The sequence below is a fragment of the Balaenoptera physalus genome (assembly GCF_965194825.1).
Source record: "Balaenoptera physalus genome assembly, chromosome: 7".
Lineage (NCBI taxonomy): Eukaryota > Metazoa > Chordata > Mammalia > Artiodactyla > Balaenopteridae > Balaenoptera > Balaenoptera physalus.
Genome location: NC_138886.1, coordinates 102,784,285 through 102,811,074, shown reverse-complemented (window position 1 = coordinate 102,811,074; position 26,790 = coordinate 102,784,285). Strand labels below are relative to the sequence as shown.

The 26,790-nt window shown below is 48.2% G+C and overlaps 1 protein-coding gene across 5 annotated transcripts in view; it reads left to right on the top strand.

Annotated features, from left to right (window-relative positions):
• Positions 1 to 26,790, top strand: part of SYK (spleen associated tyrosine kinase) — a 94,283-nt gene that overhangs the window by 33,099 nt on the left and 34,394 nt on the right. For all 5 annotated transcript variants that reach the window (XM_082471277.1, XM_082471273.1, XM_082471274.1 and 2 more), the window contains exons 2-6: positions 7,400 to 7,828; positions 9,946 to 10,106; positions 22,870 to 23,005; positions 26,197 to 26,278; positions 26,662 to 26,705. In XM_082471277.1, the coding sequence (XP_082327403.1) occupies positions 7,427 to 7,828; positions 9,946 to 10,106; positions 22,870 to 23,005; positions 26,197 to 26,278; positions 26,662 to 26,705 (825 nt within the window). In that variant the 5' untranslated portion in view covers positions 7,400 to 7,426. The remainder of the gene's footprint in view (positions 1 to 7,399; positions 7,829 to 9,945; positions 10,107 to 22,869; positions 23,006 to 26,196; positions 26,279 to 26,661; positions 26,706 to 26,790) is intronic.

Here is a 26,790-nt window from a genome sequence, read left to right as displayed (position 1 = left end):
TGTAACTCCTCGGAGTGCATTGAATGGAGGATGAAGGCTTACCTGACTAGGCAGGATTTTAAAGTAAGAGAACATTGTCTGTGGTTCCATTCAAGCCTCCATCTTGCCTTTGTGAAGGTGTCTACTGGGGATGCGTGCACACACACACACACACACACACACACACACACACACACACACTCTCCTTTCAAGTGTGGGCTGCCCATACCTCCCCTTCACCATTCCACCACGAACCACTCCTTCTCTCTTTTATTCGGAACCCCCCCACTCATGAGGTACCAGTTGTCATGGGCACCCCTCCACACTCTCCATCATGACTGCAGTGAGTTACGGCGACTTTGGTGCCACCGTCATCTCTCTCACAGGTGCAGAACTGTGATGCTAACGTGCCAGGGTCACACAAGCTGGGATGGGACACCAGCCTGTCCGGCTCCCAGGCTCTGCTCTGCACCCCTAGCTCTCCTCCAGGGTTGGCGCACATTTACCTCCACGGGGCACTGATCCTTTCCACCCCTCCCTGTCCTGTGCTCAGAGTGATCGTGGTAATAAATTAGATAGAGGGATATTCATTTATCTAATTTATTGGTGAAGTTGCTAAAGCAATGGAAGGAACACATCAGATTTGTGGGCAGGCCAAACCGCTAACACAGTGGCTTCCAGTCAAGGGACATTTGGGGACACACTGCTCCCAGGAAACATTTGGCAATGTCTGGAGATGGTTGCCATGATTGGGGAATGGGGGGAAGCTGCTGGCATTAGTGGCTGGAGGCCAGGATTGCTGCTACCCAGCCTATAGTGGACAAGACAGCCCCCAGAGCAGAGAATGATCCAGCCCAGATGTCAAGAGCGCCGAGGTTGAGAAGCCCGGTGCTGATGTAATGAAAGGTGACAGATGGAAATGGGTGAGACCAACAAAATGAGTGTGAGAGGGGGCAAATGCAGCGGTCTTAGTGTGTAAATCAAGGGTGGGGGACGTGCTTTGACCGCATGTGAAAAGGGCAGCTTTTCATTTGCCAGAAACACAATGTGGGTACTGGGAGCTGAGGCCACCCATGGCCGCATTTGTGGGCTACCGACAGCAGCCCAAGGGGGGCCTGTGCACTTGTGTGTTTAGATCTCAGCAGTGGTGGCATTGAAGCCAACTACAACTTTAAGAGGGTCTTGGGCAAATTGGAATTGTGTGGGTCTCGAAGGAGGTTGGACGCATGTTCTCCAAAGTTCTCTGACTCTGCAACCATGCTCTCCACCTGGGCGAAGCAGCAGCTGCACAGTGACAGTTTATATTAGTAAAGCAATGGCACTATTCACTGTAGAAACTCTTAAAAGGAGAGATCAGCACGTTTCCATTTAATAGGTATTTTGTGAGCCCCTGAGAAGCCCCTAAGTGTTGGGGATGCAGGTCGATACTTCCTGACCTTGGACCTTACACTGTACAAGGGCAGGCTTGTGGTGAATGTGATGCAGGAAATAAACCTTTTCAGGAGATAAACATGAACCGGGGCATGAAGCCACCTTAGACTTGGCCATCAGCATGCGCCCCTCTGAGGAGGTGACATGAGCTGAGACCACAGGCCTGAGAAGGAGGAAACCAGCCACGGGGGGAAGTACAGGGGCTGGGACAGGAAGAAGGGTGGTGTGGCTGGACGTGGTGAGCATGGGTGAGATAGGCAAGTGGGCAAGGTGAGGAGGGGGCTCAGGCCAAACCAAGTAGGGCTTGAAGGCCGGAGGAAGAGGGTGTGGGATGTGTCTGGGAGAGGGAGATGGCTTGCTAGCGTCACTCTGCCTGCTGTGTGGGGAATGGTCCACGAGGAGGGCTGGGCGGAAGGGAGAACTAACGGGTAAGACTTCCATCCACGTGAGTGAGAGGTGATGGACCTTCTACCCAGGGAATGTCAGGGGAAAAAGAGAGAAGCCGTGGCTTTGGGATATGTTTTAGAGGAAAACTGATAAGAGATCCCTGGAGACCAGCTGGTCCAACCTCCTTTGAGATTCCCCAGCCTGTGATGGAGCCCATTGGTCTCTGAATGGAGTTCACTGCTTCTCAAAGGGACATGTTCCAGGGTGGCCTGGACACATCTGAAAGAAAACATGTTCTTTTCTGAGCTAGTGGATTAGACGTGCACGATGAGTGAAAAGGAGGGATCCTGAAAGTCTCTAGGGTCTCGTCCTGAGCAACTGGTTAGAGTTGGTGTCATTTCCTCAATTAGGAGGGGCTCAGAGAGGACCAAGCGTGAGCAATTGAAAGTCCCATTTTAGGCACCTGAAGGTTGAGTTGCCCTTTAGATGTTCAGGTGGAAACGTCAGGTAAGCAGCGTTTAGGTCAGGAGCTCAGCCTGGATAGATGGATGTGGGATCCACGGGCACGTCGTTGGCAGTGGGGCCATGTGCCGGGAGAAGATGCAGCTGAAGACCCAACACTGGGTTGCAGAGTAGGTGAAGGAAGGAGCCGTGGACTGGAGAGGGGTCGGCCAAGAAGAGGGACTGACCCACTGAAGTGGGAGTGCTGGGTGGCATCCAGCAGGAGGTCAAGCAAGATAGGGCCAGAGGAGTGACCTTGAGTGTGGCCATTTAGAGGTTGGTGGCATTGGCAAGAGCAGATTCATGGAGTGCAGAGTAAAGGCCAGGCAGAGGACAGTAGACAGAAGAGGATGGGGCAGTGCAGAGGCTTTGACAGAAAATACAAAAGAGGCCAGTAAAACCAGCCAGGGTCCTTCCTCCATACCCACTGTCCTCTCAGACTTTCTGTCTCTTTTCTCACTCTCTAGGTGTATGTTATTACATACTTGGGTACATATAACCTTTTAAAAACAAAACTAGATTGCTCTGGACACATTATTTTGAAAGCTGCTTTCACTTAATCATACTGTTACCAAGTCCAAGATCTACGTACGACAGGCCAATACATTGAGAGATGAGGTATTGGGGCAAGGAAGAGAAACTTTATTCAGACCGAGAAGATGGTGGACTACTGTCCCAAAGAACCATCTTACTGGGGTTTGGATGCGAGTTTCTTTTCTAGAGCAAAGAGGGGGAGGTGAGGAGGTAAGGTAAAAAAGGTAACACTAAGTTGTTGCAAATATTTCCTGGTTCTGGCCAGACTCTGCAGTCAATGTGTTAATTTCTTCTTTTCCTGCGGCCATTCACAGGTGGGCCTTGTCAGGATATTTCCTGTGAGCTAAACAAAGGTATTTTAGCCTAACACTCAGGCATGGGAGGCAGGGTTCCCAGAGACGGGCCATTATGTGTTCTCTAAGCTATGGGCAACATCCCTTTAGTGATTAACTTGTAGCAAAAGCAATAGAATACAAAGGTTAAAGTAAGAGAAACACATCCAATACGGAGTCTGATTTGTTCTTCCCTATTACAATACCTATTAATCAACAAATATTTTTGACCACCTGCTGTGTGCCGAGACAGGGCAGTGAATAAAGGCATCCTCTTCTCACCTCTCAGAGCTGGCACTCTGGTGTGGGGACCGAGACGAGAATCCAATTCAACAGCAAGTTACAGTGTGTTGAAGGGTTGTTACCCACGGAGGTGTGCTCTGGAGAAAAACTAAGCCAGGAAGGGGGATAGGCTGCCCAGGCATCACAAAACATTATTTCATGTTATAAAACATTTTTCTAGTGTGAAATCCACCTTGAACCTGTGTCATAAAAAGGCCCCAAAAAGCAAATGATGCTGTAGTGTTATTTTTTTTTTAAATTGAAGTATAGTCGATTTACAGTATTGTATTAGTTTCAGGTATACAGCAAAATGATTCAGTTGTACATATATATTCTTTTTCATATTCTTTTCCATTATGGTTTATTACAGGACATCAAATATAGTCCCCTGTGCTACACAATAGACCCTTGTTGTTTATCCATTCTAGATGTAATAGCTTACATCTGCTAATCCCAAACTCCCAATCCAACCCTCCCCAATGCTGTAGTGTTTTGAGGCACTCACCTGGCAATAGCATGAAGCCTCACCTTACTCAAGAGCTACCTGTGCACCAGCCGAGGTGCTGGGGGTGTCTGGGGAGGAGGTGGGGGGCCTGGTCCATGGGGACCAACGGCCTCTTTGGTTTCTCAGTTTTGAGCTTTAGAATAAAGCTGATTTATCACAATAAAGTGATTTCACTCACACATGGCGAAAAATAACTGGGAATGTTGAAATAACCAAAAATATATGTAGCTAGTTCTAGGCACTGTTGAGGAGAGTATTATCCCTGTGTGTGTTAAACAGAGTTTGAGCTACAGACTTTCCCTGGGGTCCAAAGAAAAGGAAGATTTAAGCAGTGCCTGTGAGCAAGTGTGGACGGAGAGGGGGCCAAGTCAACGGGCGTGTGGAGGGGAGTACACAGCACATCGGGGAAGCTGCTGTCTGTACTTATTTACCATAGTGAGCGAGAGCTACTGTCTGAGGAGCAGGGCTGAGAGCAGCAGTGCGGTGACGCAGCTTCTGTGGACAGAGGCTGCAGTGAACGTGACTGTCTCCTGTCCCCGTGGCCTGTGTTGTGGAGAAGGCCCCGGGTGGGCACTGGTGGGACCCAGTCCTGAGAAGGCATAAGCAGGGCATTGCAAATGTTGTTCATCCCCCAAGTTAAATAGCCCAAGAATGTGCCCTAAGCTGTCCTTGCAATAAACCATCTCTACTGTCAAAACCACCACCAACGGCCACGGCCCAGTGCATTTTCTCAGGCCCTCGCCCAGTATCACCTCCAGCACAGGAAATCACACCATTATAAAAGGGCTGCTTGGCCAGGCACTGCTGACACTGAGGGCAGCCAGGGCTTTCCCCTCCCAGGGAAGCCAGAGAGGTACCACCTGCTTAGGGGTGAGTCTGACATGCGCCATCAGAGCCATTCAGGAGCATCCCGCATGGGCCTGGAAGACGGGCCTGGCAGGCTGCCTTTCCGCCTGTCTTCTATCTTGTCATGTTGGTTCGCTTCAACGTGGGATTCACAGCAGAGGGCCAGTACCGATGTAAATCTTAGTGGCAAACTGATGAATTTTAAAAATGATAGTTGTTAAGGTTTATGTAAATTAAAAAATATTTGTAAACACTTACAATATTGTTTTTGAAGACTTACTGTTTTAGTTGAGGCCAATGGTGGGTGGCAGCTCTGTGAGAAGTCCCAAGCACTAGGGACAGCTGAGATCGAGGGTGCATCTGGGGCAGGTGTGCAAGATGGTGTGTCCCTCAAGCAGAGGGAGTGTGTGAGCAAGGAGATAGGAGGGAACAGCCGTGGCCTGTGGACCAAGCCTGCTAGGAATGAGGCTGATAGGCAGAGAGGGATTGGGGCAAGCTGCAGGGAACTGTGGGCCTACGGGGCAGATGAAGCAGGAATAGGAGGGGAGGGGATGGCAGGGTGGCAGGACATCAGTGCAGCTGGGAAGTGATGCATTAGAAAGGGCGGTGGTAAGAGATACAGAGGGAACGGAACACACACCACAGCCATTTGGAAAACCAGCCTGAGAGAAAGCAAGGACTCTTGAAGGACTCTGGGTTCCTGGCTGGGGGAGGGCCTGGGCTGGGGAAGGCAGGCGGGTGGTACATGGAGATCGCAGCCTCAGATACGGTCAGGGGCCCAGCGTCAGCATCACGCAGATCGTTGGCACTGCAGCTCGGCTGGCCCCTGCGCTTAATAGAGTTCAGGTGATGTGTAGGCACGTGGAGGTTGGAAAAGTGCTGGGCTGCAGGGGACAGGAGTTGGAAGTGCAGGTGGGCTCACAGTGCACGACAGATAGGTGAGGCCCTGGAAGACCCCCTGCAGGAACAGAGCGGAGCATGAGGAAGGAGGCCGGAGCCCTCACTCTTTGGGGGATGGGGGGGGCAGGGGCTGAAACTGTAACACAAATGGCATAGAGGGATTAGCCTGAGAAGAAGAAAGAAGCAGAAGGGAACTACTGCTCCCCAAAGACACATCTACTCACTGTCTTTCCAGGGATGTGCTCCCCAAAGACACATCTACTCACCGTCTTTCCAGGGATGTCTTTTGGTTAATAGCAGATGTCTTTGCTTTAAGAGCAAATGTGGATGGTACTTTTAAGAGAAAACAAAACCTTGCTGGAAGATGAATGTTTAGAAACTTTGACAAAGAAAAATTAATGATTGATAGTCAAATATTAAGAGAAGCAAATGAGAAAATTATTTGTACAATCAAATTATAATAAAACCCATGTCTTTTGGGGGGCTCACTCGGGAATACTGATTTGGCAATATTGCCTGGAGAAAATTCTGTTACCTCTACCAGGCAGGCACTATGTTCTACTGTCTTTTGTAAGGTAAGTCCTGTTGAGAAGAGGCTGTTTCACATAATCGCGTGTGTGTGTATCTGTGTCTGTGTGTGTGTGTGGTGTGTGGGTCTGTGTGTGTTTCTTTGTGTGTCTGTGTGTATGTCTGTGTGTGTAACATGAAGGGGTATGTGCTTTGCTCCCTAGATGCACAGATGCAGTCATCTAGATACTTTTCCATTGATGACAAGCCCCTTTTGGTTAAAATATACACTATTTTGGATGCTTTTTGGACTGGCAATATAGATCCTTCTCATCTACAACCACAAATGATCAAACAGTCTTCCTGTCAAATTGCATTCACTGCCTTCACACTTCTCCTCTGAAGTGTGTGTCTGTTTAGTGCGAGAAGTATCTGTTTTTGGTGACAGGTGTCCTCATCAAATGTGGAACCTGCACTATTTCTTCAAAACTGTCTCGGCGGACGGTACAAGGCGGGTGCCAGGAAGTGGTCTGGAGGAAAGTGGGAAGGGGACAGTGTGTGTCCGAGTCCTGGGGCTCTGGGAGGATGGCACTTGCATGCCTCATTTGCCCGTCCTACCTCCTGACCAGAGGTTTGACATATATAAACGTGGCCAGCGCTCAGCTCTCTGGTGTCCAGCATATAGCGTGTGACACAGTAGACCCTCGGTGTTCAGGTAGAAGGAGTCCAGTGACATCTTCACTGCACATAACTCTGACCAGCGTGAGTGTTCTTGACCACTGTCTGCATCTCCAGAGAACGAGGGGCTCCTCTGGGTTCTGCCCCTGTGCCCCACTGACTGTCAGAGAGCTCCTGAGCCCTGTTTTGCAAGGGGACTTCTCTTTTTAGTTTGTCTCTTAGAATTCTCTGTACACACACACACACACCACACACACACACACACAAAGAAGATTAATTTGACTGCATTGGTCCATTGCTCTGTTTCTTGGCTCAATATTGAGAGGGTGTGTTTGGAAATGTAATGGTTACGTGGGCAGAAAGGACGAGGGCACAGTTAGTTCAGGCTCTAGACCCGAGTCCCAGAGGGAAGAGCTTCCGCCTGGCGGGAGGACTTGCCTCCTTATCTGGAGGGTCGGTGCTCTAACAGCGTCGTGCCGCTCAGGTCCTGACCACTGCCCCGTCTTTGTTTTGCCAGGTGCACACCTGAGGGGAAGGCGCAGGGATGGGCGACAGCGCTAACCACCTGCCCTTCTTCTTCGGCAACATCACCCGGGAGGAGGCAGAAGACTACCTGGTCCAGGGGGGCATGAGCGACGGGCTCTACCTGCTGCGCCAGAGCCGCAACTACCTGGGCGGCTTCGCCCTGTCAGTGGCGCACGACCGGAAGGCACATCACTACACCATCGAGCGGGAGCTAAACGGGACCTACGCCATCTCGGGCGGCAGGGCCCACGGCAGCCCCGCTGAGCTTTGCCACTACCACTCCCAGGAGCTGGATGGCCTCATCTGCCTCCTCAAGAAGCCCTTCAACCGGCCGCCCGGGGTGCAGCCCAAAACCGGCCCCTTTGAGGACCTGAAGGAGAACCTCATCCGGGAGTATGTGAAACAGACATGGAACCTACAGGTGGGTGGCAGCCGGTCCCCTGGCAACGGTGGGGCACGGTCTCGTGTGCTCGCGGGCCCTGGAATTCCACACAGGCACCCAGTTGCATGAGAGCCATGCAGTGGTGCCTCAGACAAGCAACCTATTCCCTAGTCATCAGCGTGGGCCCCCAAATGCCTCACTCCAGGAAGACAGCCTTTCCTCTTTTGCAGTCACACTTGAGAGAGTGGGCCCCTACTGTGCCAGCCATGTGGGTTTCTCCACTGCAGGAAACCACTGTTACCCAATTCGTGCTGGGCCCTTTCAGAGAGGCATCACAGGCATATACTGGTTTTTAATTACCCAAGAGGGTCATACTGAACACACTGATTGGCACTTGATTTCACCCCTTCATAATATCTCTCACAGAACTTTCCGTGTCGACAGACACACGGCTGCATCAGCCTGTTACTGGCTGCCTGATGGTCCCTCCCGTGCACCATGATTTATTTTACTAGTACCTATTGATGGACACCTTCATTGTTTATAAATAATGCTGCTAGTAACATTCTCCTAACGCTTCACACAGCATCAGCAGGATAACCCTGAACAGGTTGGATTTGCCACAGTGAAGGATTTGGACATAGGGACAGGTTGTCATCCAGAAAGGTCCCAGAGGTTGTGACAACTTACATTCCTGCCACCCTCTCAACAGCACTTGATATCAGGAGCCACCAGGCTGGCTGATGGTCTGCTGCTCAGACCCACGTGTTCAACCGTTTCCTTGTGTTTCCTGGATGTATGTTTTCTGTATATCCATGTGGATGTATGACAGTACAGGCTTTCTGAGGAGTCTATACACCGACTTCTTTACTCCTTTAATATGTTCTGCACTGAATTCAGTCTTGCAGACAGATACTATGTATTCAGTATTTTTCATTAGTATTCATTACATAAGTCTTAGACCATCTTTTTACTCTTTTTTTAAAGCAGATAAATCAGATTTATTGAGGTGTAATTTACGCACCGTGAAATTCATCCTTTTTAGGTCTATGGTTCTATGATTTTTTGACAATCACATGGCATCATGTAGCCCCCCCACCCCAGTCAAGACATGCAACAGTTCCATCACCCATCAAGCGTCCTCATCTTCACCCCCAACCCCAGCCCCTGGCAACTCCTCATCTGATTTCTGTCGCTATAGTTCTGCCTTGTCCAGAATGCATATAAATGGACTCACACAGCACGTAGCCTTTCCAGACCAGCTTCTTACACTCCGCATAATGCATTTGTGAGTCAGCTGTGTGTCAGGGGTCCATTCTTTATTATGGCCGAGTAGTATTCCACACCCTTTTGCTTTTGCCCTCTGCTCACTTTGAATCGGATGCCTCTCTGGTACGTAACGATGACTGCTTTTGTATTTCATTCCATCTGTGAAGCATGACAAAATTTTCAAATTCACCTTCCCTTCTGACTTCCCTCCCCACTTCCATCTCCTCACGTGGGTTGGTTATGTTTTTATTTTCACTTCTGATTCTTCTTATAACTTGGAATAATCAGCTCAGGTTGTTTATTTACTACTGTGAAAGATATCTATTTCTCTCCCACTAAGAACAGTTGAAGAAGCGAATTCACCCAGCTGTCAGCCTTTTTCTCATTTTTGTTTTCCATGTTGTCAAGGTTTATCTCCTCTTTCAGTGATCACATCTCTTGCAGTTACAGGCAGCAACGTGTGTAAGTGCGCAGAGTGAAGCCTTGTAGAGGCAGACAGGAAAAAGCATGTCTTACGTCTTCCTGATTGTTATTACGTGATCAGGGTCTAACACAGAACAATCAGTTCTAGGAGGCGACTGATTGGAAGAGGGCAAGAAGACCATTCTCTAGACCTCATGGATTATACCAGATGGTTTCTAAAGCCCAATGTGGCTTTTAAAATGCCCACCTCTGTATTCTAAAATCTATTTTGTTAGTTATATACTTGAAGGCACTTAAATAATATATAGGATCTATTGGCTTTGTTTATTGAATGAACCTACAAACACATAAATAAATGTGATTGCATTTTACCATGTCAGGACTTAGGATAGATTGGAAATGCTTTCTGCGTCTTTCTCGTCACTTTCACTTGGTATGGCTTCACTCTCTTCTCCTCGTGGCAGGGTCAAGCTCTCGAGCAGGCCATTATCAGCCAGAAACCTCAGCTGGAGAAGCTGATCGCCACCACAGCCCATGAAAAAATGCCCTGGTTCCACGGAAAAATCTCTCGGGATGAATCTGAGCAGATTGTCCTGATAGGATCAAAGACAAATGGAAAGTTTTTGTAAGTATTGTGTCTTTTCCCTTCACCCAGTAGCTCCAGGCCTGCTTGGACAGTTAGGGGTAGCTCAGCCTCCCCATCCGTGGAGTCCTGGTGACCCTGGGGAAGGGATCATGTGCTATCATCAAAACACGTGTGTTGGTTGGCTGCACAGACATCTCACATTGAAGCCATCTCATGGAATTCAGCATTTGTTTTGCCCAGTATGGCCCCAAAGTGAACACTTTTCTTGGGCACTGAGGGACATCATTGAAGAATATCTATTCAGCCACATAATCTGCTTTTAATGCCAAACATGGGATGCATAACACAATCTGTGGCTTTCCATGCAAGCTAAAGATACTGCAGTGTGTTTGCTCACATTTGCCCCAAGATCTCAGACTTTTCTTCTCTTTTTACTTGGGGAGAAGTACCAATAGGATGGATAGTAAAGAAAATTTGTTGGGAGTCGCTCATATGAAAGGTTAGTGCAGGAGCTTGATCACAAGCAGGTGTGCGCACTCTGGCCTCATAATCTCAGAAATGAGGTGTGTGTCTCAAGGCCTGCTCACTCTTACCCTCAGTGGTCAGTGCAGCTCAATCCTGGAGGCGCTGGAGGTGCAGGCTGCCTCGCGGCACGGTCGGTGGTCCAGAGAGGGCAAGGAGCTGTCTCAGACAGGTGTCGACCTCATTCCCCCGAGGTGCTGTGGCTGGTGGGCTGCAGGGGGGCTGCCGGCCGAGGCATGCTCACCTGTGTTTGTCACTGCTCAGTGACCCCTGCCCCGGACATGCTGACTGGGTGCCCCAATCTGGCCTCGGACACTTACACAGCAGTGTAGCCCCACGACCAAGGATGTGCAGTCACACCCAGCTGGCACTGTAAACTTTTCCTAGAATTGAAGTGTTTTCTCTGAGTATCCACCTACTTAAAGAATTTTCCTCAGACTTTACCGTAATCCCTAATATTTAAGAAATGATCTTAAACACAATACTCTTTTATTAAAAAAAAATGATCCTAAAAACAAGTCCAGAGCAGCCCAGGCTGGCACACAGCGTGACTGGGGTGATGGCTTAGTGGATACAGTAATGGCCACTGGCAGAAATCATGGGACAGAGGGATATTTTTTCCCCTCAGTGTGGCACCTATCAGCTCATTTTCCCCTGAGGTTTGAACCTTTACCACCTTCTTAGGAATAATTCCAACACACCTGTCATGGGACTGCATGCATGGCATCTTGGTACGTTAAGTCAGCCCCAAGTTGGGTTATCCAATCAGCAAGGCCTCTGCCTTCTCACCGGTTTAGAAGCCTGCACTCAGGGAGACCGCCTGCTCCCCCTTAGACAAGGGGATGTTGCAAGGAGCACCCGCCCTGGGACAGCCCCACAGTTGTGGGGTCCTTCCGACTGGCTCTTCTCCGGCCTCATCCAGGTTTCCCTAAAGAATGTGTCTCCGACCTACTTTCCCATCATTTAAACCGACTCGTCCATCTGTGGACCAGCATTTATTGGTGTCCACGGTTGCGTGGGGCACTGGACACCAGCTCCGTCCTGGGCATTGGAGACGGAGGCGTCTGCCTCATGGAGCCCACATCTCACTGGCAGAAGTAGACACCGAGTGATTGAACAAGAGCTGCACAGCGCATCGGAGCATTTAAGGAAGGGGCTAGAGCGTGCTGTGGTTGGGGGTTCTGTTTTATGCTAGATGTGGCAAGGAAGGGCCTGACTGTGAAGGAGACATTTGAGCAGAGACCTGAAAGCAGCTGGGAGCCATCCTGATGAGGGAACAGCATGTGTGGGTGCCCAGAGGCCAGGAGTGTGCTAGGAGGGCCAGGCCACCACGAGGCCACTGTGGCTGGTGCAGAGTGAGAGGGGGAGAAACGGAGGATGGGGGCCAGGTTACTGAGGGCTCTCGGGCATCGGGAGGACTTTGCTTTGGGCAAGCCAGTCTGTCCAGCTTCGGGAAGGTGTTAGGGCGGATCCAACTGAAGTTCAATGGGACCCGTCTGGCTGCGCGTAGAAAAGAGCCAGTGCAGAGGTGCAGAAGTGAGCACGCTCACCGGCCCCACTGTGCATGTTTCCTCTCTTCTTGAACTATGGTATGAAATCCATTTGCGGTAGCAGAACCCCTGAGCCAGAAGGGACCTCACTGCTAATGGGCTAAATCCCTCGATTTTCAGACAAGGACTTAGGCACAGAGGAGCTTGCCCAAGGCTGTCAGGCAAGTAGGAGATGAGAGTTGGAATGCGGCGTCCCTGGCATGTTTGGGCTGAGAGGAAGCGGCAGCAAAAGCCACGTCCAGGGCGTCCACTGTCTCTGGCTCCACCGCTCTCCCCATGCAAGGTGTGGTGCCAGGGCACGTCACTCAGAACGCCCGCTCCCCCCTCTTGTCTCCTGTCCACACAGCTCGGCTGTGACTGTTCAGGAGTGGCTTTGTGAAGAGTGGCTGTCAGGGACTTTGTACCGTCCTTGGAGAATAAAGGCTCTTTACAGAGGAGATGGGCAGTGTGGTCCGTAGACCCTCCCTTGCAGTCATCTGTGGCATTTCTAGAGGTGGCTTTTCATCACCTGCTATGATGGGCTGAATGTTTGTGTCCCCACAGATTCGTATGTTGAAGCCCCAGCCCCCAGTGTAACAGATTTGGAGGTGGGGCCTTTGAGCGGTGATTAGGTTTAGACGAAGCCATGAAGATGGGACCCCATGATGGGATTATCTATGAAAAGGAGGAGGCTGGACTCTGCCTGCACCAGAGAGGCAAGGCCATGTATGTGAGCGTACAGCCAGATGGGTGCCCTCTACAAGCCAGGAAACAGGCTTTCACCAGCATCGTGATCCGAGACTTCCAGCCTCCAGAACTGAGAGAAAGAAACGTCTGTTGTTTAAGCCCCTCGGGCTGTGGTATTCTTACTAAGGCACCTGCCTGTGTCTGGGGTCTGGCTGGCCGGATGGGAACACCAGACAGGGACCCTCAGCCCAGGTCCTGTGGGTCGGGGCTGGAGCTCTGCCTCGTTCGTGACATCAGGGACACAGGCAGAGTGGACAGGCCGTGTTGGTGATGAGTGCCCTCAGCTCTCTGAGGCCTCATATGACAGCACAGTTTGCCATTTTGAGAAATTAGTCACAGCTCAGGCATGACTACAAAATGGACTTGTTAGGAAAGAGAAACAAAGCTTACTTTCCGAAAATGTTGCATCCTCTCCCCCAAAGGAAGGATCCAGAATTGGTGGGGTCCAAAGCATATATAATTTGGAGACCCTCTTTAAGAAAGAACACAAAATTAGGTACAAAATACAGTATATTTTAGAGTGAGAAAAAAATCACAATGATTTACAATTTTAAAAAAACTAATAAATACCTTAAACATACAAAATTTAGAAAAAGTAATATATATTTGTTTTACTTAAGTGCCTGACACATGTCTATAGCACCTTTTGTTTTCTACATCTTTTGACTGCATAGTGTTTGCCTCTTCATTTGACAATAATTTGGTAGTATTTTCTTCATTTTGAAAAAAGAAAACTCAGTCCTTCCTCTAGGTTCACAATTCATTCTGAGTAATGCATGTCCATTTTTAGGATCATTGTCAACTCTGGGAAAGGAAGTTGGAGTGGAAGAAAGAGTGGTCTTCTCTGGCTGTGATTAAATATCTTTTACAAATCATACAAAACTCTAAGGCCATGTGGTCACACTGCTGGGCCCTGCTTGGGCCGAACGAGGCCGTGGGGACAGGCTGTGGTCAATGGTTCTCTGACTGTCCAGTTCAGAAATATCTTACCATGTGGTTCGTGCAGGACAGCTCAGAGCTCACATTCACAAGTGCTGCTCCAAGAGCACATCACATCTGCTGAAATGTAATGTGCTGGTCCCTTCGTGTCATCATGTAAGGGATCTCAGAACGAAAACGCTCTAAAATTTCCATGTTCTGCAAACGAAAAACAATGGAATTGTCACTTGCTTTGTGTTTAGTACCCAGGTAAACATTTTATTGTTTTTGGCTAAAAGTCCTTGAAAATCTTACAGAGTCAAGAGTGAGTTCTAGGTGACCTTTAAAATACACAGATGGCAGCTCTCCAAATGGCTGACTTAACATGGCACAGAAAAGATAGTATCTCAGATTTGTCAAAGGAGTCATCAAACCAGTAAGTCGCCAATGCCATTTTCACTGTAGCTCTTATTTTCTGACTTTAGAAGTATGCTGTTAAAAATTTAAAAATCTGCAAAAATAGCCTTTCATTCCACAAAATAATGCATTCCACCAGATGTGTGCCAGGCATTGTGATAGGACTGTGACGAACAAGATAGACTTTAGTCCCTGCCTGCACTGTGCTGGCAGCCTAGGGGAAGATGTTACATTCAGAAAGACATACTGCAAAGTGTGTGACGTGTGACTACATGTCCCGCTCCATCCATCACGGTCGTCCCATCTGATGACACTGTTGGTATCTTTATTTCTGTTCACTTGCTTGTTGTCCGTCAGTACCACTTGTTCTGAATGCCCAAGTGCAGGGACCGGCCTCCATCTTCACGGGTGGAGCCCCAGTGCCCAGAACAGGTCTCAGTGGTAGGGGAAAGGGACATTTCAGCTGTGTTCTGAGCAGTGAGGAGAAGAGAATCAGTAGAGAAAGAAAAGAAAGTGGTCCTGGGCAGGAGGAAGTGTCAGTGCAGAGTCTTAGGGGTCAACACTGCCACCTGAGCGTGGCCTGGCCCAGGAGCGGGGCAGGAGTGACAAGCTGTGTGAAGGAAAGGCAGTCCAACCAGACAGGAAGTCCCTCCTGACCCTAAGGGGTGCACCGGGGAATGAATTATGCACTCAGGGAGAGTGAAAGGGGGCCGATAACATGATGGGAGGGGGTACAGCAGGGGTCAGCAGGGCTGTCTCAGGCCAGATGGTCATCCTATTTACACACCAGCTGTAATATTTGCCAGATGATCCTTAAACTGGCCGATTAGGTTTAGCTGAGGTTGAGGTGGTAGTAAGGCAGTTCTGGACTCCATCAGGAGGGAGGAAGGGCCACAGCAGGATGAGTGCTGGGGCAGCTGTGCCCAGAGCCGCTCGGTGAGAATGGTGGAAGGCAAGAGGTGCTGACTGCAGGTCTTATTTTGGAAATACTTGGTGAACGCCAGGCCAGTGTTGCCATGGGACTAAGAGGTGGAGGGGATTGAAGGAGATCCCAAGAGAGCAGGTGGGGACGAGGTGCTGCCAGGTGGAGTCTCCTGGGCCAAACCAGTGGTGCAGTCAGGTCTTGGAGACTTGTGAGGTCCTGAGGAAGACCCTGACCTCTGAGATGGCCCCCTGGATTGTGGAGAGGGGAATGAGGGTTCTGCAGGGGGGAGAGATGGCAGAGAGTCAGGTCTTAGACCAGGACAGTAGTTTGCAGAAGTCAACAGCGAGTGTTGCCCATGCCATAGCTGAGTAGTGTGGGCAGGAAAGGAAGGTGAGAACAAAGGCCGAGAGGAAGCCCAGGAGAGTTGGAGTCCGAGGGTCTGAGAGGCACACGTGCTGGGGGGTGTACGAGCTGTGGCCTGTGGGCTTCGCGGGTCCTGAGGCCGTAGAGCCTTACATCCCCTGCAGTTGGGGGTGGGCCTCAGTACCCTGCGCTGTCCTGTGGTTGTTGTACATGATGGGTGGGACTCCTTGACCCGTGCTTTTCTCATGACAGCTCTTTAATATGTTACAGTCATCCCAGGTAGCCTGGGGCCCTGTATGCAGAGAAACAAGACAGTGCAGAGGCCTCTGAGCAGTTACCAAGTAGTGGTGCCGTTTATCCTTCACATGCCCTCCACAGTCAACCACCTTTCCAGCCCTGCAGAACAACTGAGTCCCCTGTGTGATGTGCTCTTATGTGCTCTGCATCTGAAATCCAGGTACCCCAGACCTTCCCCTGTCCCTTTCAAGGAGAAATAAACACTTTAATCTTTGAGTCATCCCTTCTTCATTAGCCATTTTCTAGATGGAGTATGACATTCTCATTGCTTTCTCCCTTCCTCCCTTCCCTTCCCTTCCCTTCCCCACCATATCCTTCTCCATTATAGCCCGATGCCCCTCATACCCTCTCCTCCTTTACACACATGTACGCATCCACATACACACACACACACACATTCACTTATTCATGTCTCTAATGTTCGGGGCCCTGTAGGAAGCCTTCCAGGAGAACCTACAGGTAAAACAATGGGCAACATGCACAGATGGTCCAGTGAGGGCGCACACCATTCTGTACACAACTGGGTACTAGAAGATTTGGTGACAGTGGCTTTCTAAGGAAAAGGGTTGTGTCCACCCAGAATCAGGTATGTGCTAAACCATGTGGTCCTTGTCCAGGTTGGACCTGGCTTGGGGACACTGGGTGACATACCGGCCACCCTTGAATATTAGAACAATACCTTTCACCAATGCCCTCCCCCTCCCTCTCCCCCTTCCCCATCAGCTGTACTGGATGGCAGGTGGATGCCTTTCTTTGGAAATAGCTATTAGTAATCTTTTTCAGTGCAAGTACAGCTCAGTGTAAGGTAACCAGGATAAAATGTATTCAGAATATGCTACAGTTTTTCAGAGACATTGAGCTATCTTGTAAGAATATACACTTGTATTCCCCATGAGCAAGGAACAAATGTAAACTAGGAGAAAGGATGAAGAATGAAAACAGTACCTTCAGTGGGGTTCCACAGGATGGATACAAAGTCCAGAGCAGATGATGTAAGCAGTGATTCTCAACCTTCTGTTTGTGTGCAAACCACCTGGATGCTGGTTAAAGCACAGATTGCTGGGTCAAACCACACACCCCCACCCCCCAGTTTTTAACTCACTAGGCCTGAGTTATATCTCAGGAATTTGGATTTCTAACAAGTTCTCAAGTGATGCAGGTCTGAGGACCACATCTGAGCCTGCTCAAGATGCTGGATGCCTACCTAGGCTACGTTAAGAATAGTGATCATTTGAGATTTTCCAAGTTCATTGGAGGGTCTGTAACTATATGTGCAGTAGGGAATGTTCCTGTATTATTTGACTGGTTGAGATAGAGTTAACCTTGAAACTGCTTCTATTTGTAGAAACTTAAGTTCAGGCAAGTGCAGCCACTTAATAGCTCTGTGATTTAGATAGCTTAATTCATCTCTCTGACCTCAGCTTACTGAATGATAAAAAGGGGAAACTACTGTGTTACCTGAGTTGTTACAGAGATGAACAGGTAATATGTTTAAAGCTAAGCCAGTGGTTGTCCTGTATCTGTGCTTCCTACAACCATGGATTCTTTCATCAGTTCTGGAAAATACTCATCTATTTTTTTCAAGTATTATCATCCTTCTTTCTTATCATTTCTGCCTTCAGAGGCTCCTATTAAACATATTTTAGACCGTCTTAATTCATTCTCTATTCTTTCTTAGTTTCTATTGCCTTTTCTCTGTGCACTGAACTAGGTAATGTTCTTGGATTTGTCTTCCAATTCATTAATTTTCACCTCATCTGTATCTAATCTACTTTAAACTCATCCACTGTTTTTTTTTTCCGTCAGTTATATTTTTTAAAAATTTCTAGAAATTCCATTTGTTTTTGTTGTTTCTCAAATAGTCCTATACATTTTTGAGAGTATCTTATTGCTTGCTAGTTTTTGTGATTCCATCTTTTGTTTCTTTGAATATTTCATGTATAGTTACCTTATATTCTGTATCTGATGATTCCAATACAGAAAGTCCTTAGGTGTATAAATCTCTGTCTCTCCTGCTCTTTTTCCCTCCCTGACCTCTTTCTTATAACTCCTGTTTCCTTATGTTTTGGGTGATCTTTTTGAGCTCGTATCTGATTGATATTCATCTGTGGGACTCCTGAGTGTTCTATGCTGGGAACACTGTTCTCTGGAGTTGAAGAGGTTTTCTTCTTCACCGTCCTTGCTTTAATGGGGGAATCTCAGGTTCAGGTGCCCACCTTGCTGCTGGCCCGGAATGTTCTCCCCGCCGTCCACTGCAGTACTGATATTGGTATTTGTCCTTAGGCAAATCTCACTTTTTTTTTTTTTTTTTGCTCTTATTTGCCACTCACTTTTCCCTGCTTAAGTTATAACTCACTTTTTGTTATATATTTAAATTTCAAAAGTGATCTCTGGGTTTAGAGAAAACCGTACTCTTATTCATTGATGAGTGAGACTGCGTGACCCTCATATGCCACAATAAAAGCTGAGTTCTGTGAGCGCTCTTAGGTGCTGCCATCATGGATCAAAGTGTGCCATTTTATTCGACACATGTGGTTCTGCAGCCGCAGGTCACCATAAAGTGTCATGGCCTGTCTGAAGTGAAAAGTTTAAAGGGCGTTGTGGACTAACGTCAGAATCACTTCATTGGTCTGATCAAGGTCCCCATGAAGCTGGAGGAGAAGCAGCATGACCTAGTTTCACCTCATAAACTAGAGCAGAGGGAGAGAGAGGGGAATTGATAAAACTTTTTAAAAGGCAGACGTGTGAAAGAATAGCTTGGCATGGCCCCATATTTAGACCTGTGTTCCGTACTGATCCTGCTTTCATTGCATGTATGGAATGCTCACGTGCCTGAATTTTGCTATAGTGCAAGGCAAAAGCACCCAGAAGTTGCATCTCCTTTTGTCTTCCGTGGCTCATTAGGGCTGGTACCTCTCCTGAGTCTGGAGGTGCTCTCAGCGTTATACTGGCAAGCATACTCCTGGGTATGCCACTCCCATATCCTCTCCTTCCTTACTCCTCAGCTGCTGTCTTGAGAAGCCACTGTTGGGCCCCATGCTGCAGTATCTGACCACCCAATACGGCATCAGCCCTGGAAGTGAGCCCCTCCCTGTCTCTTTGTACAGCCCATCCTGGCCATAGGCACACAGCTTATCCCAGGCACCCCGCTTCCCTTCCAGCCAGCCACGCTCTTCTCTGCCCATGGGAAAAAAAACCGCACAGGACAGTGAGAATGCTTGGTGGGCTAGGATGTACCCCAGCCGTTCTGTTCTGTCTGCAGCAGACGCAATGCACTGTCCCCAGACCTTGCTGGGTGGAGGTCACCTTGAGGGTCCCACCACCTCCCGGTCCTCACTTCCCTGTCAGTGTCTGGGCATCATTACCACATGTTTTCTCTGATCCAGGAGGTCGTAGGAGGGTGGAAAAGGGCTTCAGCACCCCCAGGCTGTGCCTGGCAGAACGAACAATCTCCCCACCTCAGCTTTGCCAAGTGCCAAGTGTCTGTGAGTTGCAAGCCCTGCTCATCGCAGAGCCTGAGACCATCCACCCGCAGAGGCAAGGTGGCTCTCCTGCCCTCTCACCAAGGACCTCAAGACGGTCTTAAGGCCAGTTAGCACAACTTTGCAGTTCAAAAGCGCTGAAGTCCCACACCCTGTCGTAGCAAAACACAAATCTGTCGTGAGCCTGCTTTTTCCAAGAGACTCACTGGGAAAAAATACAGTATTCTAGGGCTTCTGGGAATATGCCTGAAGATAGTTGACCTGGAGGGTAGAGGCCAGCAACCCCAAGAGAAGGTGCAAGACTAGTCTTTGCTCTTTCCCCATTGGGCGTCCACGTGACAAACCTGGCGGGTGTCCCAGGGCAGAGGGGGGCTTTCTGAGGAACAGGAGGGGGCCAGGAGGAGGAGCTACTTCAGCTTCCAAACCAGTATTTTCCGTATGTTAGATTAAAAATAGCCCAGCCCAGGATCCGCCTGCAGCCAGCAGACACCTCACAGTTACTGGCCGTTAGTGTCACCAAGCCTCTGGTCTTTGCCACCTACAGATGTTGGGCCTGTGGGTTTCCCTTCTCTGCCCTCGTTTCCTGCCAGCTGCCTCGGGGGCTGCTCAGGCTGCATGTCCACAGCCTGTCCCTGTGCCTCCCGGTCCTTAGATTGTAATCACCGGGTAGCTGTCGCTGCTGGCATCCCGGGAGCTGAAACAGGTTGCCTGGCTGGAGCTCTGGGAGAGAAACTCCTCTGGGACCTGTTCTTGTGGGGAGCCTCAAGGAAGCGTGTGCCTTTGCAGAAATCACTGCCCAAAAGCAAGAGATGCTCTATTTCTGCCTTGCACCAGCTCTCTTTTAATGCTGTTTTTCTTATGAAATACTAAGCACACAGAAGAGTGCGTCCCTCTGTAAGTGCAGCTTAATGGATAATTCTAAAGCAAACACCACTGGAGTCAAGAACTAAAACACAAGCAGCATCGCAGAAGTCCCCTCACTCACACCCACCCGTTACAGGACGCCACTTCCTGCACCCTTGTGTCCAGCATGCCCTGGTTGTTTTCTTTCTCGTCACCACCTAGGACCTAGGCGTACATCAAAACTGTTCGCATTTGCCTGTTTGGGAACTTCACGCATGTGGAATCACAATATACGTTTTATACTTGTGAGAGTCACCTGTGCTTTGTATCACTGCCATTTGTTTGTTTTATTCTATGACATTCTGTGGTATGAATACCCCACAACCTACTCACTCTGCACTTAGTGAACACTGAGGCTGCTTACGGTTTTTGATAATCGCAGATAAAGCTGTTATAAGCATCCCCACATACTTTATAGGTGCAGAATGCACACATTTTGTATATCTTGGAGTGTTTTGCTGACTCAGAGGGGATAAATAGGTTCAATTTCAGTAGAGAATTCCAAACTGTTTTCCAAAATGATTGAACTGATTCATGCTCTCACAGGCGGTATACGAGGGTGCCTATTGCCCTCATTCTCAGAAATATTTAGCATTTTTGGTCTTTTTAATTTTTGCCAGTCTGAAGGGCGTGTAATGGTATTTCCATTGTGGTCTTAATTTGCATTTCCCAATTTCTGATGAGGTGATTGAACCATCTCCCCAGGCATTCTGTGATCCTCCATCTCAGTTTTAACAACAAAAGGTCAATCAGGGCATAAGGCAAGGTGGAATGGTTGGGCATTGGACGTGGATCTGGAAAACTGGAGTTCAGATCCAGTTAATTGATTCCAGGACCCTGAGGTCCAAGATGCAAAGGACTTTAAATCAAAGAGAGTGGTATTTTGGAATGGCCTATGGGCATCATTATCCCAAGGTCACCTTTTATGTGCATATACGTAAATAGATATTGCTTCATATTAAGAATTTGTATAGTTCTTTGTACCTCCAAACTATCCTATTTGTTTGCACGGATGCTTATAAAATAAACAAAGCAGGTGTGAGTAGTCCCACATTATAAAATAGCTTCCCTACAAGATAGACTCAGTTATCCCTCATATAAAAATATGCTTTTCCTTTTCTGTGTGGTGGTTTTTCGGTTTGACAGCAACCAACTGGCCTTAATGGGCCGTGTAACCGTGAAAGGGAGCTTACGCTTTGGGGTGCCGGTGACCTGGTTGGGTTGGGAGGAAGGGATGTTTTCACAGAGCAGAAAGTTTCAGAAGCGGCCCCTACCGAGGCCGAGGCGGGTCTGGGCATTTCCCGCCACCCACACCAGCTGCCCTGAGCACTGGGGCATGGAGGGAACCCGTTCATCACGCACAGCCAAGCACAACTTAAACTTATTTTTAAAACAAGGTTCCAACCCCACACGACACAGCTCATATCTCAAGTCCTGGGCTAGCTCTTTGAGGTGAACCTACAAGACCAAGGGTGACCACGTCAGCTTCCAAAGTGCATCTTGTAGATGTGGCCTCGTACAACCAAGAGGAGGCATCAGAAATCTCCCCTCAACGTGGAAATCCGACGGCAGCTTGGCATATGTGAACTCCTCCCAAAATACAGCGCATTGGGCACATTGCTTAACATTTGGGGGCCTCAGTTTCCTCATTTTAGAAAATGCCAAGACCGGAGAGGCTTCCTGGGACCTCTGGGACCCCGGTGACTCACCCTCTCGCAGATCTTGTGATCCCAAGGGCTTGAGTTGCTGAGAGGGGAAGATGGGCTGAGGATGGTGATGACTGAGGAATTCAGCTGGGGAGGGGCTTCACCTCCATTCCGTGCCTTTGCAGCCCCACCAGGCCTGCGCCCTCCCCAAGTTCCACAGGCCCTCCCTGTGGGCGGCAGGCTCCCCTACATCACAGCGGGTGTCTCTCTGCTCGGTATCAGACTCCCAAGTCTCATTTCCTGGATAAGGGAAGGGGGTGGCGCCCAGGAGCACCCACCGGGACCGGGAGACAGAGCCTGGGCGCCCAGCACAGCCAACGCAGCCCTGGCTCTTCTTGCTTCTCCCCACCCCACGCTGGAGGGCATTTTCTTCTCCTGGCAACGTCATCTGACCGCATCACATGGAACATTTTAAATCCCGGTCCTGGTTCCGCCCTCTCCTCCCTGCAAAGGGGAGAGCGAGCTTGAGGGAGTGAAGAGGGCTTTCAGCCCCCTCCATCTGGGGTCCAGAAGGTTCCTAGTTAAAATGCCCACCAAACACCCCCCCTCCACGCCCACCCTTGGCTAGACAGGGGAGCTGCACTGCCTGGAATCTGATCCCAATGCAGAGCAGAGCTCACTGAAGAGAGGAGGTGAGTGAAGAGGGCTCTACAGACTCCCCAGCTGCGGAACGCTGCGGGTCCCACTTACTGGTACCCTGAGCACTGTTGCTGCTCCAGGCAAACAGAGGACTTGCCCCCAGAGCCCAGGCCTCTCCTGATGCCCACGCAACGCTCCCCAGCCTGCTGGGCTTGGCTGTGGCCTGTCCCCGACCATAGCATTTCCTTGTCTGGAGCTTGCGGTGTCACTGAGCTGTGGGCTGGGCCTCCCTGGGTACAAAGTCCTTGACCCCTTGTCCCCGAGGTTGGGACGCTCTTGCAGGCTGCCTCCCCAGGGCGCTCCTCCCTTCCAGGCGGTAGGAGTGATGGTGATGCGCTGTCTCCTCTCTTCCAGGATCAGGTCCAGGGACAACGGGTCCTACGCCCTGTGCCTGCTGCACGAGGGGAAGGTGCTGCACTACCGCATCGATAAGGACAAAACGGGGAAGCTCTCCATCCCTGGCGGGAAGAATTTCGACACACTCTGGCAGGTATACATCATTCTCAGAAAAGAGAGGAACCGGCCCCTGGACCTTGTTAGAATATGCCACCTGGCTCCTTGCCAAGACCTGCCCAATCAGAGTCTGCTCTTCAGCCTTCAAGTTCCTGGATGACTGGTCTAGGGTCATCATGTCAGGTGACAGAGGCTCCCATAGCTTATCCAGGACCCCTCAGCTCTTGGCACTAGGAAGTGGTACCCACTCAGGACTGTGCTTAGTTTAACAGGAGACCCTGCCTTGGGGCACTAGAGGCGTTTTCTTTCTAAGACGTTCTGCCTGGAACCCAGAACAGCCTTTCAGACAAATACACACAGTAGAAAGGTGTGGATGGCTGGGAAGGGAGGCCTAGAAGTGGCTAATCAGACTGTTCTTTGAGTTGTGAGAGGCCAAATTTAATATAAAATGTCAGGTGCCATTCTCACTGCAAAACGAATCTTGCTGCAAAATTAGGGCAACCTAGCAGTCAGCGTTTCCTGTGCTTCAGGCCGCCACTTGTATAGGATTGTTCAGCCCCGGTCTAAAAAGGGGTTCTTCTTGACCCACCTGATAGTAAAACCGAAAACAGAGCATAATTTGGGAGTTTCTTAGGCACTAATGAGCCCTAATCCGGTGTTCATCCCTGCTTTCTATTGGGCACAAACGACTTGGCTTCATCCTAAATCACAGCTCCACGAGGAAATGGCAAAGCATCCTATAAACTGTAGCGGGTCCAGAGACAGAGAAAACCAAGGGACTCTGCCATCCCAAGAGCGACAGCTACGTTGAGCTTTTGTAGGCGCGGGACGTCATCGGGGATGGGTTCAAATGTCCACACCAGGCCCCTCCAGGAACCTCACGTGTGGTTACAGCAGGAAAGGACCTGACTCAAAATCTTGCCTTTTTAAAAACTGTGATCAGGGGTCCCCATTACCTTTAAAGCACTTAGAGTAACCACCACACGTGGTTTATTTTGGTTCCTAATGCTGTAGTTGGGGACAAAATCTTCTTTGAATGCTGGGTATTTTAATATTTATTCATATTAGTCATAATGCTGACATTGTCTTTTGGTTTGTAGATCATTAGCATGTAGCTTATTATCAACCACAGACTTTGCTTTGTTTTAATGGTTATCACTTTGAAAGAGTATTTAACCTATTAGGTACTAATGCCCAATGCAAATCAGAGAGATGAGTAGGGAATGTTACCTTCTGGTATTAATTTCCCATCAGAGCCTCTCACTGCCTACAAGAATTGTTGATGGTGTGCATTTAAAGGCACTGGAGTCCATCTGTCAGCCCAATGCTTGAGGGTCCTGGGCTCCATCACTGGTACACAGCTATTACACTTCTCCTGAATGACCATTTTCCCTGTGTGAGCCCACTCACAGTTTCCAAGTCTGCATGCTGACTATAATGTTAAACATCTTTAATTGTTGGAAAGTTCCTTCCCAAGACTCTTTCCCATATTTACTGATTCCTCCAGCATCTCACAGTATTCAGCCTTAATTAAATCTTTCCCCTTGTGTATATGTTTAAGAAAGAGCATAAAAATGCCAGCAGTACCTTCCATTTTTAAAAGTGTGATTTCACTGGTTTTCCTTGACACCAACGTAAGGTACCTCTGTGCCCTTCCCCCACCCAGGAGTCTGGTGTTATTTTTCTGAGAGTTGGTAACTGCTACACTACTCTAGTATTCCTTTCTTTAGAGCTAGAGTCAACACATCCGTGGACCAGATCTGCCCCTGGTCTGCTTTTGTGTAGTACTTGAAGACAATGGTTTTTATACGTTAAAGGGTGGTTTTTAAAAAAAATAAATAAAAGACTGTGTGACAGAGATGCCATGTGGAGTGAAAAAGCCTAAAATATCACTATCTGGCCCTTTACAGAAAAAGTTTGCAGACCCCTGCCCAAGAGGGAAATCCTTACATGTATGCCCACCTCCCAGACACCCTTGTGGCGTAGATTATCTGAAAACATAAGCTTGTAAGGAGATATTTGAATGACGTTGGAGAGATGTGTGATAGTTCAGCTGTTGTAGGGACCTCAATACTATTAGCCTTAGAACACACTATTGCATTTAACAGAATAGAGAGAGCTTTGATGTCCATTTCAGTAGCGTGTTAGGGCTGGTCAGATTGAAACATTTATTAAGAAGGTGGATCTCATGTTGTGTTCTTTCCACAATAAAATAAAATTAAAAAAAAAGAATGCTCCCTGGAAGGATAAAATATATTCATTCAACAAACATTCACCCAAATAGGTAAGTTTTGAGAGGAAAGAAATTCAGAAGCAACGAGTCCTTAACTGGAAAAGGTACCAATAAACAGATAAGGAAGAAATATCAGATAGGAAGATTTTAGCTTGTCTGAAGAGGAAATGTCTGTATGAGAAAAGTAAATGTGAAAACTAAGACTGTCTTCCTATTGCATAATTTTGATTGGATATAAATAAATCTATTTGCCATTCATTTATTTTTTAGTGTAGCAATCAGGCATCATGATTCGTAGTTTTCTGGGAGCCATTAGCCAAGGCTGTCCATATCCCGTCAACATAAGGCCATTTGCCAAAGGGTCAGCTTTCCCCATGTCCCAGCTCTCACATCACCTGTGCTGTGATGTCTTCTCTCTGAAACTTTTGGGCTGAATTGTTTGGTCCCTCCAAAGCCTTTGCCCACAGCACTAGTACACCATTAATCACTTTACATTGTTCATTTATATCTCTCTCCACCAAGAAAGTACCTCAACAGTAGGAAATGTGTCTCATTCACCATAGTTTACCTTTTGTCCTATCTCAGGACCTAGCACACAGCAGAATGTTTGTTTAATGACTGAATACATGAATGAATGTTAGCATGCAGAATTCATTGTTATAATATCACACAGATATGGGAGAATATAAACAAATAAATGCAACTTGCTACCCAAAAAAAAAAGAAGAAGAAGAAGAAGAAGAAGAAAGAGGGTGAGCCAAGAGCAGAGTCCAAAAGGGAAGGTGGCATGTGAACGTCTGTCCAGAAGTCTGAGGGTGGCAGGAGAGAGGCATGGGGAGGGATCAGGAAGACCACCAAGGAAGCACCTTCTGTTGTTAAGGGCTGTCCTTGAATCACTTTTAAAGTCCAAAAGGGGAGTCAGCTGCTCCAGGTCAGGATTTCTCCATTGCCTGCCTCCATTATTTATTATACTTTCTTACTTTCTTCTTTTTCAGCTCGTCGAGCATTATTCTTATAAGTCAGATGGTTTGCTAAGAGTTCTTACAGTTCCATGTCAAAAATTTGACGGTCAAATGGGTGAGTAGCCAAGACATTGGAGTCTCACCCTTTCAGATGTTGATAATAATCAGCCTCGTTTTAGATTTGGTCTGTTGCAAATTCAAACAAGATGGGATGAGGCTTTGTTTTTACTGATTGATTAAAATGATGTCAGATTGCTCCAGTTTTATAGATATCTTTCATCAAAAGATAGCTGATAACTTTAACTTTAAAAAACAAATTCATTTTAATTGCTTATGTGAGAAAGGTGAAAGAGGGTATCAAGAAATGTATGCAGAAAATGTATCTACTCCTCAAGCAGTAATATTTTACAGTCACATTGATTGATCTGCAGTGGGGGAGGGGATAAATAGTTGGTTTTCACTAACTTGGCAGTAACTGTCCATGTTCTTTCTAACCAGGAAATATTAATTTCCGTCCACAACTTCCAAGTTCCCATCCTGTGGTAAGTGTTACTTAGCCATGCTGTTAAAAGTGAAACAGTTGTATATTAGCATGATGAAAAGCATGTTTAGATAACAGGAGTCATG